Source organism: Amblyomma americanum, chromosome 4 (genome assembly GCF_052857255.1).
Source record: "Amblyomma americanum isolate KBUSLIRL-KWMA chromosome 4, ASM5285725v1, whole genome shotgun sequence".
Lineage (NCBI taxonomy): Eukaryota > Metazoa > Arthropoda > Arachnida > Ixodida > Ixodidae > Amblyomma > Amblyomma americanum.
Window position 1 is genome coordinate 182,030,252 of NC_135500.1, and position 15,731 is coordinate 182,045,982.

The 15,731-nt window shown below is 49.8% G+C and overlaps 1 protein-coding gene across 1 annotated transcript in view; it reads left to right on the forward strand.

The window, feature by feature from the left end:
• Positions 1-5,369: 5,369 nt before the first annotated feature.
• Positions 5,370-15,731, forward strand: part of LOC144128798 (uncharacterized) — a 38,671-nt gene continuing 28,309 nt past the window's right edge. Inside the window, exon 1 of the mRNA XM_077662514.1 lies at positions 5,370-5,509. Coding sequence (XP_077518640.1) covers positions 5,494-5,509 — 16 coding nt within the window. The 5' untranslated portion in view covers positions 5,370-5,493. The remainder of the gene's footprint in view (positions 5,510-15,731) is intronic.

Sequence of the window (15,731 nt, forward strand, 5' to 3'; positions counted from 1 at the left end):
TAAATTTCCCTGCACGAGGAAGGGGGGGGGGGGGGGGGGACAGTGGAACAGGGTTTAGCTAAGATATGTCTAAGTGTGCAACTAAATATTCGTTGTTTTCAGCCTCTTCCCTCAGTAGCAGCTTTGTTCACAAAGCCAAACCGACACACTTACGAGCCATTGAGAAACTAAAATTTTTTGGCACATCAGTTTGTCAAGAAATCGTTCGATAACCGTGCCATGACATTCCTGAACGCGGCAGAAGACGTTCCTTCCTCAAAGTAGAGCACGTCTTTTCGTATTACAGAACCGGGCTACTAAAAAAAGGCGGCACATGAGTAAATGAAATGACAACACACATCAAATAGATATCACATAGCCACTTCAAAAGCAAGTACGCCTGCAGTATTTGTTAGAATTACCGGATAAGTCCGTCTGGAAGAGGACCCTAAGGAGACGTATTCCCTTACCACTTCCAGCACCTCTCTACCAATTGTAACTGTTATTCCCCTCCGAGGCTGTTGAACATTAATTTGGTTTTCTGCATATTAATTTTTAGACCCACGGCTCTGCTCTCCCTGTCTAAGTTATTGATCATGCTTTGCAATTCATCTCCTCAGTAACTTGGCTATCGGCAATGTCATCAGCGAATCGCAGATTACTAAGGTCTTCTCCATTAACTCTTATCCGGAACTGTTCCCAATCCAGGTCTCCGAAGAACTCCTGTAAACAGGCGGTGAGTTGAATAATAATAAGAATTTATTTTTCCCATAAAGTGCATAGGAAGGGGTGTGGAAAAAACTGCACGGGGCAGCTTGAAATACTCGCCACCCCTCGTTGCACATGGCAGCAACGGCAAAGAGACATATGGTACATGTGGGCTGCGACTTATTAAGAATACAAACTATACACATATCCTGTCTCCCTGCCTGACACCTTTCCTTATTGGAATTTAAATGCTGACTTTATGGAGGACTATGGTGGCTGTGCAGCCGTTATAGATATTTTACATTATTTTTACATGCGGCTCTTCTACAGCCTGATTCCGCAATGCCTGGATGACTGCCGAGGTTTCGACTGAGCCAAATGGTTTCTAAACCCCGGATTCCAGAACTGTGGCTTCTAATTTATGAAATGAGTGACCTGTAATGTTTGCATGCTTTGATAAAGGCAGATCATGAAGGCTGATGCTAGGAGGTTTGTGTTTATTGCAACGCACCCGAGGGGACGCCATGTTTGTCTTATATATCGGAGGGGGCAGACAACGGAGCACTCAAGTAGGCAGATTAAATTTTCTTTTTCGCAGCCAAAGTTTCCTCTTATTTTTACTCTGTAACTAGATCATCGTCTGTGCCGATTACCTTGCCCATTATTGTGAAACCGGTGCTTTTCCAGGCGTTGACTCTGTTCGTCCGCCCCTGGTTTGTTACCGCTATGGAAATCCTGGGCACGTTTCCAGGTTTTTCCACTACCGTAGACCACTCCGCTATGGTTCCTCAACCTTCACAACGCAGCCGCCTTACCGGACTGCCCCTGCCAGCACTGTTCACTCGCCTCGTGCGCAATATCCTTGGCACGCAAGGTTTCGGAACCCTCTTCCGTCGTCAGACCGAAGCATGGCTCGATCCTCCTCCCGCAGCCCGCACGTGCCGGTCTCCGTCACCTCGTCGCCGGTCCTTGTCACCTGATCCGGAAAACTAGCAAGTGCGACCTATGGAAGTAAAACCGCTGGACATCTGCTCTATACAGATACACAAGAACAAAGATCGTGTGTTCGTCGATGCTGTGACTGCAACTGGCTCTAGTTGGTGTGGGCTATTAAGAACGGCAACAGCAAGTCTCGCCTGGAGGCATCCAGCACACTTGTTTCTCATGGGTGGCTCCAAGTACCCCCTGTCTACTCGATGACGACTGCTCCCAGGTCTGCCGTCATGGGCCACGTGGAGAGGGCCCGGTCGTCACCTGGCTCCATTCACCGTGCTTTGCCGCGTCGTAGTGCGGGACCCAAAAAAATGACGGGCTGAAGTTCGAGCACCACACGGCCCAATTCCCGGCGTCTGCCGAGCGCCGCTGCCGCGAGCAGGCGGGCGTCATCATCCCCAATTGTCGGGACCATGTCTGGAGACAAAGGGCCTCGTTTCCGGTGGCTCTTCGGCGTGCCGAGCACCGCGACCGGCATTACCCCCAACCGTCGCGAACATTTCTAAGGACAAAGGACCGGTTTCCGCCCTTTTTCCCGACCTCGCGCTCCGGCCTTGCGCGCCGGATGTAAACGACTTAAAGAAGAAGGGATTCGGGAATGAGAGCCTTTTATAACTCGGCAAAGACTGTGGCCGAGAGAGACTCTCCCATTTGCTCATGATGTTGTACAGTGTGTAAATAAACCAAGCCGTAATCTTTCGCCCTTCACCCAGCACCTTCATTCGACGTCACTCCTGTGCCGGTGGGAACGGGCGTCGACTTGACCGCGGTTTCAACAAGCCGTGACTCCTGAACCCCCATCCAACAGGGCGCAACTGTTTCTGTAGAAATTATCGGATTTAAACGCTTGCTGGGACGCAGAGTTATGTTCCACTGTGACCAAACTTCAACGTTTTGAAGAGTGAGCTGCTTGCGTCCTCTGCGGGTATGTGCAGTGGGGAAGGATCATTGGGTGGAGCAGCTTTTAGAGCGAACTCATCGTTCTTCCTATAGCTCTGCCCATGGACTTCCTGAAGATGTGTGGCGCCACGGTTGGTTTGCCGAAATGGCGACGTTTATTACGGGCGCCCCCTTGTGCCCTGTCTCATTAAAGTGTGAAGAGTCAGCTGTACTTTACATGTCCCAAGATACAGTTGTGCCATCGGGATCTGCAATGGGTGTCCCGGTATTCTCCGCCCCTACCAACAGTGGCACGTCCGAGGCTTTAGTGGAATCAGTTCAATGGACCGACTTAAAGAAAAACTTCATAGTGTCTCACGGCATGAAGTCCTTGTTCCTCCGCAGCGCGTAGTGCACGTAACTCGTCGTAACCTCTCCAGTGCACGTAACTCATCGAAATATCCAAAATTTGTTGGGCCACAGCGCCGATGGTAACCGCCTTTTCGAAATTCTAAAACTGATATGGATATTACTTACGCTAGGCTACACGCCTCTCAATAATTAAGGGGCCTAAAACTGATAGTTAAAAAGCAAACTATTCCATATTAGTTAACAAGCCCGCTATAGTTTATACGTCTTAGCTATATTCTGATGTCCTACACCGCTGACAATGCTGCGCTGAAGAACGCGCTCCTCAAACTTAAAAACAACCTGTAGATGAAACAACCTGTCTCATGTGTAGTTTGTGTCGCTCAAGAGCAGGTGCGGGAGTGTACTGGACACGCAATAGCCCCTTGCAAGGAATTATTGAGCAGCTTCACCCGCGCATGATCGCTACGAATGGTACCACGCAGTCCAGCCACTGAGCAATTTCATGTCATAGCTTCTTCACGTACGCGGTGGTGGGCACCATTCCTAGAGGGAAGGAACGCTGTAATCAAGCATGCGCACCTTCAAGACTTCCGCGATGATTAGAGGAGCGTTTTACACCAAGGACAGCTGCAGCTTGCGTTGCGACGAAAAGGAACTTTTTGCCACTCAGCTGACACATGAGGGGAGACCACCCGGTGCTCCGGCAGTGAAAAACCGGCAGTGAAAAACTTGCAAGCTGTGTTCTCTTGCATAGGTCCAGTTCTTTTGGTCAGAAATGCATTGTAGTTGAGGGCAGCTCTCTATCATTGCTGAAAGTCCTGTGGTCATCCTGTCAGCAACTCTTCGCTTGCGTCTCAGGCCCCTCAATTTGAGGTTCAAAAGGAGAAGACGTGAGCAGTACAACGGAAACCTTGGGGCCAGTTGCAGCCGTTGGCACGCTACTTTGGCGGGCAATACAAGAGCAACCTCCATCGCTGTGCCGAGTTATCTAAACTGGTTTTGATTTGGTTTTATGGGGTTTAACGTCCCAAAGCGACTCAGGCTATGAGTGGCGCCGTATTGAAAGGTTCTGGTTAATTCCGACCAACTGGGGTTCTTTTACATGCACTGACTTCGCACAGTACATGGGCCTCTAGAATTTCGCCTCCATCGAAATTCGACCGCCGAGGCCGGGATCGAATTCGCGTCTTTTTCGGGTCAGCAGCCGAGCGCCATACACTGAGACACCTCGGCGGCGGTTGCCCAAACTGGTTTGTCTTGAATTGCATTGAAGTTTGAATGAAGAGTTCGGTGAGACCACCGGTAAAGTTACATTAACTGGCTTGATGTTAAAAACGCGAGCGCTTGCAGGATAGGTAATGCTCGTTCGAATGTTCGTCGACTGCCACTTTCCCCGCCGCCTTTTCCCCCTTTCGCCGCCACCCTCGACACACTGCCAACTTCGACGGCAGCGTATTTGGCGGTCGGAGACGGGCAGGCACAATGACCATGTGGTGTCTTCAGCAATGGGGCTTAATGGTAGTCAGAACCCAGAGCCCATGAACTAGGAGAAATCGTTGGCGCATGAAAGGCAGCAGTGCATGTGCCATGGTAGGGAGGATCCTTCGCTCTTAATTATTTAGTCATTAATTCATTCTACGCAGAATCTCTGCCTTGAAGTGACCGCTTCTTAAGCTCAAAGACAAGCGCCAAAGGGAACCGCAGAGCGTGACCATGACACAGGAAAGACATAGAGAGGAGGAAACGCCCTCTCGTCGTTTGCGGCTCACCGATACCTTCATGAGCCCGGCGCGGACGTCGCTGAAGTCGGGCCCGGTAATCCATCGGGCGCATCACCGTCGGCTCATCGGAAACAGTTCCGCGGATAAGAGCACGGGTGGTCAGAGAGGGGAAGGAGAAGGAGAGCGGGAAAGGAGAAAGCGATGCTCGCGGCTCGCGCCGTGGCGCGCGAGGTTTCTCGACCCGCAGGATCGATCGTAACATGTCGCTTCCGGAGGAGAAGGCAGGGGTCCCAAGAACGATTGCCGTGGGCCCTGGAGCGAAAACTTTCTCACCGGTAAGGCACGAGGTACCAGCGGCAGCGCTGCCGGCGGCCACGGAGTGGAGAGAGTGAGAGACAGCGGCGAAAGGAAGAGAAGGCTTATCGTTGCCAGGGTTCCCGGGCTCCCTTCGATTTTTGTTTCTCCCGGGAGTGCCCCTTTCACTGTTTCTTCTGCTGCTCTTCTGCTCCCGGTTCACAATTGGGGCGCGTGCCGCTCAAGTGGAGAGCTGCTATCCTATCGGCCGAGCGGAAGCGCCGGAATACTCGCCCGGCGCCCCGGGCGACGTAAGGATAAAAGGAACCAAAAGCAGTTCGTTACGTAAAAAGAGTTGCGCCGCGAAAATAAATAGCCGGACTGGGCGCCGAGGGAAGGGAGCAAAAGCGGAGGCACGGAGAAAGGAGGAGCGGAGGCGTAAGGGGAACGCGTTCGCAGTGTTCAGAGCGCCGGCGGCCGTCGTCGGCGTGCTGCGTTTCGTCGACGTCGAGGGCGAAGCGGCGCCCCGCTTTCTGTGGCTGCGACCATGCGGACCGGCAAAGGTGAGCGCCTACACGCAACTCGGATCACGCGGCCCTGCGGGGTCGCTACTTCCTTCCCCCGTTGACGCGTCTTGCGATGGGCGCTCGCGTGTATAGTTATTGCGCAACGTGTGTTGCGCCCCGGCGAAGGTCTCTATTCGCTGCAGATGCGGTCGCGTACAACTTTGAAGCGCGCGGCGCTAGGCGCTTTTGCTGCGCGCTGCGTCAGACTGCAAGATCACTCCTTTGCAACTACTCGGGCTCCAGCACGAGAATTTCCAAGCGGAGACACCTTTGGCGCCTCCCTGAACGGGGGCACGGCTTCGTGCAGCAGGCGTAACGCGTCCGTAAAGCGTATACAGTTGCCGAAAGTAGCTGGCGCGCAGCTGGCAAATAGCCGAGCGCACGCTCCAGGCACTTTGTTGCCCTGGGCTTTTTTTTTTTTTCCTGCGTGACTCGCACGGGCGCGCCCTCGTTGTCGTGTGTACTGTGTACGAAAGGTTCTTTGACGGGTACACTGCTTTGCCAGCTGACGGCCGCATTTTTAATGCTAATGGAGGTTGCTGGTGTACTGTGGCGGATTTACTTTCTCAGCGAACAGACCGCTCTTCCATGGCACAAGAAGGGCTTGACGTGCCGATCCTTTTACCATGTTGCTACGGCAGAGTTGCACGAGGCGTTTGTACAAAATTGCCAAGGCTGACCGAATAACTGTTCTTTGTTCAGGACAATCTGAACAGCGAAGTAGCGGCGTTATCACTACAATGATTGCTACTGGTTTGGGTGTTGTATCGGGAGAAAGAGATAACGAGGAAGAGGGAAGGCAGAGATGTTAACCAGAGGGAAGTTCCGGTTGGCTGCCCTGCACGGGGCAATATCTAGGGATGACGGCATTGAAAAAGGGAAGAGAGAAAGGGCACAGCTTTGTGTCGGGAGGCAGAGAGCTCTTAATTTTGGATTATTTGAGGAGATATAAACATGGATTCTGACCTCTCTCCGTGTCGATTAGCGCTCATATTTCATTTCCTGAGGGCAGTAATCGGAAATACCTTGCTGTCGGTACGACGTACTAGGCGTCTTGTACGTAGTGTTCCCGGTGAGAACTTTTGGTTAGAAAAAGAGAAGAAACCAAAAGATTTGCTGCCACAGTGAGGATGAACCACGTTTAATCAAAAAGGTGTGCCCTTTGATTTTTATACGATTCCTCAGCGTATGGTCCACTTGCCGTCTTAATACGAATGTATATCGACGCTGACCGATCTTCGATAAGCATCCCCCAGCTGTGTGTATCGCGGCATCGGATCAACACGAGCACGCGAAAACTGAGCCATGTCAAACTGTTTTAGTCTGTATGCAGAGCATGGTGACGTCGAGCTCTTGGAGTTGGAGTTGCAGGCTTTAACGCTAAACCCTAACGGAATTTCAGGGTTACGAGCAATCATTAATGCGCAGCCCATCTCTCCGTGTTTAGAAGCAATGAGTGAGAAGTAACTTTCGATACATTCGTTATTGAAAAATATCGCGTATGTGCTATGGCTAAAAACATATCAATCGATGTTAACTGATTAGTCTGGTTAGTGCTAAGTAAAAACGCAGGAGGTAGGCTCCACGGTTACAGCTCACGGTATTCTACATCGTCGTCTCTCATGTACACTCTCTTCCTATTTCTGCCTTTTCCCCTTCTGTATGCGAAAGAATTCTCTCTCTCTTCACATCGCTAACCGCAAGTTCCAGTGCTGTCACTGACGTGAACGGCAACCAGTGGGGTAGCCCTACTTCCCCCATTCCCACGGTACCATATCCTGATGCCCCGTTTCTCTGCGGAGCTTGATCTGCGCTCATACGATAGACATATCAGTAAAACATCACATGAAAAAAGTTGTAGATGGTCAATCCGACTAATGCAGTAGAATATGCGTTAGCATTAGTATTCCCCACGGACGGAGCAGCCGCTGACGGGTTCACACATATGTTAGAAAGGGCTTATAAAAAGAAAGAAAAATAAAAGTGCCCAGCCTGCACCGCCAGATGGCACAACGGGTTCAGACAGCGCGAGCGGTCTGTCAATCACTCTGTGACACGCCATACCCCCGCTCCACTCTCCCCCACCCGCCACTCGTCCCTAGCTCCCACCCTCTTTTCGTCTTCCCTCTCTTCGTCTTCCCTCACTCTCCCGCACTACTATGAAAAAACAGAGAGGGAGACTTTTCTCTCTCCACTTCGTCGCCCGCCAACCGAGGCTCAGACGACGGACGGACGGACGGACGGACTGGTTTTTCCGACGTTGGTGTTCTAATGCTAACGCATTAAAAACTTTAACAAAAATATTGTCATGTAACGATCTGTTTACAAGAGGGAAATATCTAAAGTAGAAGACAGAGCCACAGGCCCAGCCGAACAGCTAGAGGGAAGCGACGCTCAGCGCGAAAACCGCTCATCTTTTTCCGCGCGTATCGTCATCAAACATCCGCCATCCGGTGGCAAAACCATCTCCCCGGTGCTAAGCTGGAAGCGGTTTAGCTGCGCGGTAAGGCGTGAGCGTAACAATATAAGCAGCGACAGTCCCGGGGCGAGTGGACGACGTAGGAGAGTCGACCAGGCAGTTTCTTATGTCACGTCGGTCACCTTATCGAGCACTCGGTGAGAGCCAGTGTAGGGGGGAGTTTTTCACAGTCCACCGCAGCGAGACGGACACCATCGGGGGACAAAAGAGCCCGGAGAGAGAAACTGACTTGCAGACGCCAGCGGTCATATACTGAATTCTGAGTGGTTTGTGACGATGAGAGGTCACATCACCGCTCCCCCCTCACCTTCGTTAGATCGGCCCACCTTTTCTCCTTCATTTAACACCCATCCATTCTTTTATTTTCTTTCCCTTTTCTTCCCAACTCCTCTTATGCCCAGAGACAATATATAACGCTATAAAAAAACTGTAAACAAACGCAACGTGAGGCAGAACCATGTTCTGAACACTGCGGTCGGTTAAGACGTACACAGAAAGCATATCGGTCAATGGTCGTTTGAACCTTTTAGTAAGGCCATTGGTCTGGGGATGTAAAGGTGGTGGTTACTTCGTGCTGGTGGAACACGAGCGCTGTACACCATCGACGATTTTAAAGCGACAGCGTTGAAGGCCCCGTTCACCACAAAATCCGGTGTCGGCGTTGTAAGCAGGTGGGCCACCTAGGTCACGTGACCATGTGGCGTCATCACAACCTGCCAACCGGATTTTGAGGAAACTGCCCACCGTGGCAGGTGGAAGCTAAATTACTGTTTGGTCGCTCGGGTCGCACAGTGCCCACCGCTGGAAGCACCTGCATGCCACCTGAAATGGACTCGGTACTGCGACTTGGGACACCGTTTATGCTACCTTGATGATGTCATCTTTGGTAATACATTCGACGAGCATAAAGAACGCTTAGCTCATGTATTGGACTGCTTGCATAACGCCGGCCTACTCAAATCGAAGAAGTGTCGCTTCGGCGGACGTCAAGCGAAACAGGGCGTGAGGACACATCCCCAGAAAACTGCAGCTGTTGACTATTTTAAACCACCACAGATAGTCAAGGTGCCCCGCAGCTTCTTGTGGTTATGCTCTTATTTCTGCTGTTTTATTCACCGCTTCGCTGACATTGCCTACCCGCTTTCGTGCCTTCCCCACAAAGGCGCTTCTTTTGAGAGGCGGCCAGTCAGGCGCCACGGCTTACACCAGAGCCTACCAGCCATCGCGGCGCCATAGCGGTTAGCTGCTCGGCTACTCACACGAAAGACGCGCGTTCGATCCCGGCCGCGGCGGTCGCGTTCCGATGAAGGCGAAATTCCAGAGGCCCGTGCACTGTGCGATGTCAGTGCATGTTAAAGAAACCCAGGTGGTCGAAATTTCCTGAGCCCTTCACTACGGCGTCCCTCATAGCCCGAGTCGCCATGGGGCGTTAAACCGCCATAAACCAAACAAAACCATGTAGTATACCATAAGCTTCCGAGCGAGTGCAAAAATTAGTGGCACCCTCTCGCAAAAGAAAAAAAGCTCGTGTGATCAGCGATTGGCAGCGGTCTCCCCCTCGACCTCCTCAAGGTTCGCCCCACCCCCTCCCCCATGTCTACATCAAAATGACGTAGCGGCAAAGCGAACTGTTTCTTGGATTCCGCCGCTGGTCTGCGACTGCCATGGTTAGGCGGTGGCCCATCAGGGTGCTTGCTATCCGTGGACCAGGACGGATGCTTGTTAAAGTATACAAAATTTTCGGGAAAGCTGTATACACCTTTCCTTCCTAGCCGTATGGCTGCGCATGGGCGGATCCCAATGAGTAATCACTCCTTTATTTCAAATACACTGCGCCTTCGGGGATTTCCATAAGCTCGCTAAATATTTAGAAGAATGCGATACACTAAGAAAAATGGAACCGCCTTCTTTTCGTTCCATTAACGTTTTGCAGACAAACTAAACGTCTGGACACCACCGTGCAACGTTGAGCATTCATTAATTTATCCAAGAACGATGCAACGATATACAGTCGAGCCAACTTACAACGAACCTAGCTGACAGTCGCGCGGTTCGCGTTTGTTGTATCCGAGGTTCGTAGTACGTGAAATTTTCATTTTACAGCTACAAATACGAAGTCCAACGAAAATTTCTTTTAAAGATTCGTTATGCCTGTCGGCTTCTTTGGAGAGGACCGTTTCACGGCGCTGTCCAAGCTCTGCGGAGCGGTCATACGTATGTTTCTAGCCTATAGGTCAAGAAATAAGCTGCTTTAAGATATACGATTTAACTAACTGTGGCTAAAGCGTTCACGGAAACCGGCGGCTGGTAGGCCTCCTCGTCCTGAGATTCTTTGTAGTCGGGGAGTGCTCATACTTCGTCAGTACGTCAGTACATCACTTTTCGGTGACGGTGTCATGGTCCGCACCTCCCAGGCGAAATCATGTCCGGCCATCTGTGCATCAACAACGAGTTGTTAGAAATCCGCATGTACATGTCTAATCGCGCGGATGTTCAACAGCGTCTTCAGTCGTTTCTTGGCCCATAAGCAATGCTTTACGGAAGCAATTTTCAATGCACTCCGCCTTAATCATTTCCACAGCGGCGAACAAAGATATCCGTGCCGGAGCGTCGCCATCAGTTGCGATCAGCATGCGTTCTATTGTAGCGCCGATGCTCGGACATCGTGAGCGCGTGAATGACGCACGACGCCTGAATCTTGCACTCTTAATTCGGGGGTGAGAAGAGCATTGTCACCACAGCCAGGGAAGGCAACACGTGGTGCGTGGCGAAGTTCTCTGGCACAAGCCGGAGCTCCTATTTTTTTTTTTTCGATATGTCATGGTTGAACTCAACAAGCCACTCGGCGAAAAGATCGTGCATCGCCCTTACGAAACTTATGCGCTCCTCAAATAACAACAAAAGGTGCAGGCCTTTGTGTTCGACCTGCAGCGTACGAAAGCGTACCCTCCAAAGCATCACAATTTGCTATATACCCTATGACAAAGGACAGCCGCCGGTGGTAGCCTTTCGTCCTTGTGCACAGAAGCACGGTCACGCAAAAGTTTGCAATGCCTTCCACCAGCCTAGGTGTCGCCTTTCAAGGCATCCATTTCTGACGGCACCATTTGGTAAAACGGTGCCGTTTTGTCGGCAGTGTCTCGCCTTTTCTATTGCCTTTCTAGGCGCCCACATTCTTTCCGAGGACGGGTGTCACGGTGGCTTGGAGGCGCTCTTCAAACTTCGCGCTTCACCGAGGCGTGGGTTTTTCGACTGCGGGGCCGAGTTTACGGCGCCTGGTCGTTCGTTCTAACCGAGTTTTATGCCGCAAAGATTGTTCGTTGTATCGGAGACGCAGCCCCTATAGCCTATAATGCATATTTTGACGGTATCACCTCCGTCGTTCGTAATAAGCGAACGTTCAACTATAAAGCGGGATCGACTGTAGTGCGAACGACCTTTCGGCGAGATAACAAATTCACCGCGCGATCTTTTTCGCAGCTCGCCTAGAAATATGAGCAAAAGTTTTGCGCTGTTCAACGCTGCCTTACTTTGAGGAAACTCTAAGGCGGCAGTAATGAAAGGCTTTCCGCTTTGGAGCCGATTGCATTTGTTTGCGCCTTGCGCAGGCTGTTATATTTATAAGTTCCTTAATTACTTCTGCCGCAAAATTTCCCTCGGTTCCCTATTCATTCCTAAAATTTTCTTAAAAGTCTTCAGGATTCCCATTTCCCTTTAGGCTCAAGTTTAGCCCGAAAATTCCCTGTAAAAGAAAAAATTCCCTAAAGGAGCGAAACTGGCCGGCTGGCATAAGAAATGACGCCTTTCTGGCCCTGCTGTTGTGGGTCTATAGCACAGCACTGGTCCCGTGTCCGCTGCCGTGAGTGCGGACTTGATCAGCGTCTGGTGCGTCAGAATGGGCGAAAAAATATGTAGTCGCTAGCGACGTGACAAGTGACGGAAAAGTTTCCTGCGGGGACAGTCCGCCAGGTAAAAAGAACGTCTTTCCTGATGAGTTCAGTTAGTGGAAGATCTATAGGTCGGCGCAGTGTTAAGCGGAACGGCTGAAATACAAAGAAAGACCTGCGAAGCTCCCCGTATCGTTCGTTTACTAAGGAATGGGGAAGTCCTACACTACACGAATTTCACCAGTTCCGCGGTCGTACTGCAAAGCTGTCGACCAGATAGCAAATAATGGTGAGCTGCCAGCGGCCGAACTTGAGCTGAACTGGAATTGAGCTGAAGCCCTATATTTAAACAGACACATCATAAGGTATAACGAATGCGGTCTTCTCACAGTTCATTTTATCCACAACGATCGGTCAGAAATCGGAACGGAGATCGATAAATGCAGTCGACAATCTTAAAAGGTTTATTCACGCAAAAAAAAAATATAAGGAAAATTTAAGCACTTGAATTTTTTTTTTAAACCATTGTTAAATAAACTAATTTCTACTTGCTATAAAGTGCTAGAACATGTACTCACGAAATACGTCAGCAACTTTTTGTAGCAATCATAAATAGTAACCAGCACTCAACATGGTTTCCGATGTGTGTGCTCAACTACAACACAGCTCGTGGTCACTGTAGATGAACTTGCCAAAGTGCTTGATGGTTGTAGTGAGGTGACGTGATTGTTTTAGACTACTCCAAAGCTTTCGATAGAGTCCCACATAATAAACTAATAACAAAAATTATAATAGTAGGCATTACGGATTAGATAAAATAATTAATTGGGTGAGTTCATATTTATAAAAACGGAAGCAGTTTGTCGATATCGATGACGTCATCAATGTTTCTTAAAGATTTCCCCGGGTGTACCTCAGGGATCAGTTTTAGGTCAAATACTGTTTAATATTTGTACAAATACTTCACACAAGCTCTTGAACCCTCCGTCTCGATCTATTAAGCTGTTTGCTGATGACTGTATTACTTGTAAGACCATCAAATCAGTGAACGATCAGCTTGTTTTGAACGCAAATATGCAACTACTAGCAAAATGGTATGACAAATGGGAACAGTATCTCTGTGCATCAGCAAAAAGAAATTAAGCAATTTAGTTTTACGTACAACATAAATACTAATTTAATTGGAGACGTAAAAGAATATAAGTATCTAGGTGTCGCAATAATTTCCCGGCTGAAATGGACGAAACACATTGATAACTTATGCTCCTCCGTCCGCGGAAGCTCAGATTTCTTCATTTTGGGATTGGAAGTTGCCCTATAGTGCATTAAGATTGAAGGCATAAACATTCGTTGTAAGGCCCAGCCTCTAGTATGCCTGCATTGGATGGGACCCCTACATAACACATGACACAAAAAAACATGAAAAGAAATCCAAAGTCTTGCGGCCCGCTTTATCTTCGATCGCTATGGGCGCCTAGACTCTCCTTCTGCCGTGTTGAAGCTTGCAAATCTGGAACCACTGGTAGACAAATATAGAAAGCCCGTCTCAACTTCATCCAGTGCTTCCCCCGACTTGGTATATACCCGACCCGAAAACTATATCGTCAAGGATTCCACACGAGCCTCCCGCCGTAACCATGTACCGCTTTAGCCTTAAGCCTATTTTACAAAAATAGTCTTAAAAAGATTATGCAGCCATTTGTACAGAAGCGGAAAAGTACTTCGTCGGTCGCAGTATTTGCTGTGGCGAGACGTATCCCATATGCGATTTTTACCTACGTGCCTGCTATGGCTACTGCTGGCTAAGAAGCCAGCAGTCGGTGATTTGCGTAGTCATTTTAGATGGGAGATAATTTTCCAGAAAGTATGTTTTTGTATAACCGTGGCAAGCTTCTTTTGCATACGTATCTTATCGAATCTCTAACTCCCAACCCGCGACTGCTCAGTACTGTGTATTCTAATACGCCACTGTATTACTTCCAACAGTCGCGGCAGCTGCCTCAAAAGCCACTGTTATAAGCATTTTGTTCACCTCGTATGCTCTTTATAATTAAACCACTTTCAAAACTACACTTCGCGCACATCGTATTACCTTGGTCGTTCTGTTAGGTCTTCAGCAGCACAGTGCTTAAAATTTGTGAATCAAATAATGTCCAGGGCAGCGTTTTCTCTACACAGACGCAGTTTAGGGACACCGACGCATGATGGCGCGATGCCTAATACACCCTACAAACGTCATTACGCGCGCGCGCACACACACACACACACACACACACACACACACACACACACACACACACACACACACACACACACACACACACGCACGCGCACACGCACGCGCACACACACACACACACACACAATGGCGCATATATATGTGTTGGTCCCGTCAAGTTTGTGGCTCTCCTGTGGGAACGCAACCAGGTGTATTTTATATCTGTTTTTTTCCCGGTTGGTGAGGGAAGGTTTACGATGGTGTCTGTTGTTCTTCGACTGGCATTTGCCGAGCGCAACACAGCCAGCCATGGCGTTGAAAATAAAAAAGTCAAACACAAGCCAGGAATCGAGCTCGTGACTGCTTGGTTGGAATCCTGCCGCGGTAATCACTACGCTGCGGGCACGCGTGCACGGATACGGGGACATATACGCGTGTCACATTATAGGTCATATTATCGTATTATTAGAGCCATATTAGCCATAAGGATAACCCTTGGAGCGCAATCCTTGGATGGATTGCTGTAGTGCCGTAGTGAAGGGCTCCAGAACAATTTCGACCACCTGGGGATCTTTAACGTGCGCTGACATTGCGCAGCACACGGGCGCAGTTGAGTTTCCCCTTCCAGGTGGCGATGAGAGGAAACTACTTGATGATGAAATCGGGGTTTCTTGATGACCCGGTGGTTCTACTCGCAAACATTCACATTACTCAAGGAAAGGAGAAGGTTAACTATTTATTTACAACATAGGTAAAAAAACGAGAAGAAACAAAGCAAGGAGAAAACTATTTACATGACTAAATCGTGGATCAGACGAATTCAGCCCCCGCTCAACCCAGAGCGCTTGGTTTTAAACCCTCTGTCTCCGCCCTTAGCGGGGACAGCAACCAATGAGATAACAAACGACCCATCTCGCCAATCAGTGGTTAGGGAAAGGAAAATAAGGATTTCCACCAACTAATCACAGATTGGGGAAAGAGTGCTGATTGAACATTTGGGAAAGGAGAGGTTGCAATCAAATAGACAAACAGCACAAACGCGACCACCCTCTTCCACGGCACCCACGGCCCAGCCGTTACCACTTTCTTTCGCACACGCGACAAAACGATCCCTAAAGTGTTTACTATTCTGAATACACCGCACGAGACGAACACAGTCGTTACGGGAATAGTGGGTTTCCGGTCACTCGGCTAAAGTGTTTACTGAATACACCGCCGTATCTCGTGCGCCCCCGAAACCTCGTCAGCCCCTTAACAACCACATGTCGACAGCTGTACTTGGTTAGCGTTTTTTCCGGCGGGTCATCCCCGTGACGGCGCGGCGTAAACGAGGACGTCCGCTGCACGAAGGGGGGGCAGGGACGGGACGGGCTCCTTCGTTGGGGAATTCCGACCCCACTGGAGCGGCCTTCCTTGCGGACACAAGATCAACGAGTTCGCGGAAAGGTCAGCGAACTCCACACCTCCCAACCAAGAATGTCACGCGGACACTTGCTGTCAGTGTGACATTAAAGTCCGGCCACAAGGTTCCAAGCAGCACTGCGCACACACATACACAGCCTCAATTCGTTCCGTGCACACAAGGTTAGGACACCAATCTGCACATTCCATAATCCACCATGTCAGATCGGTGCA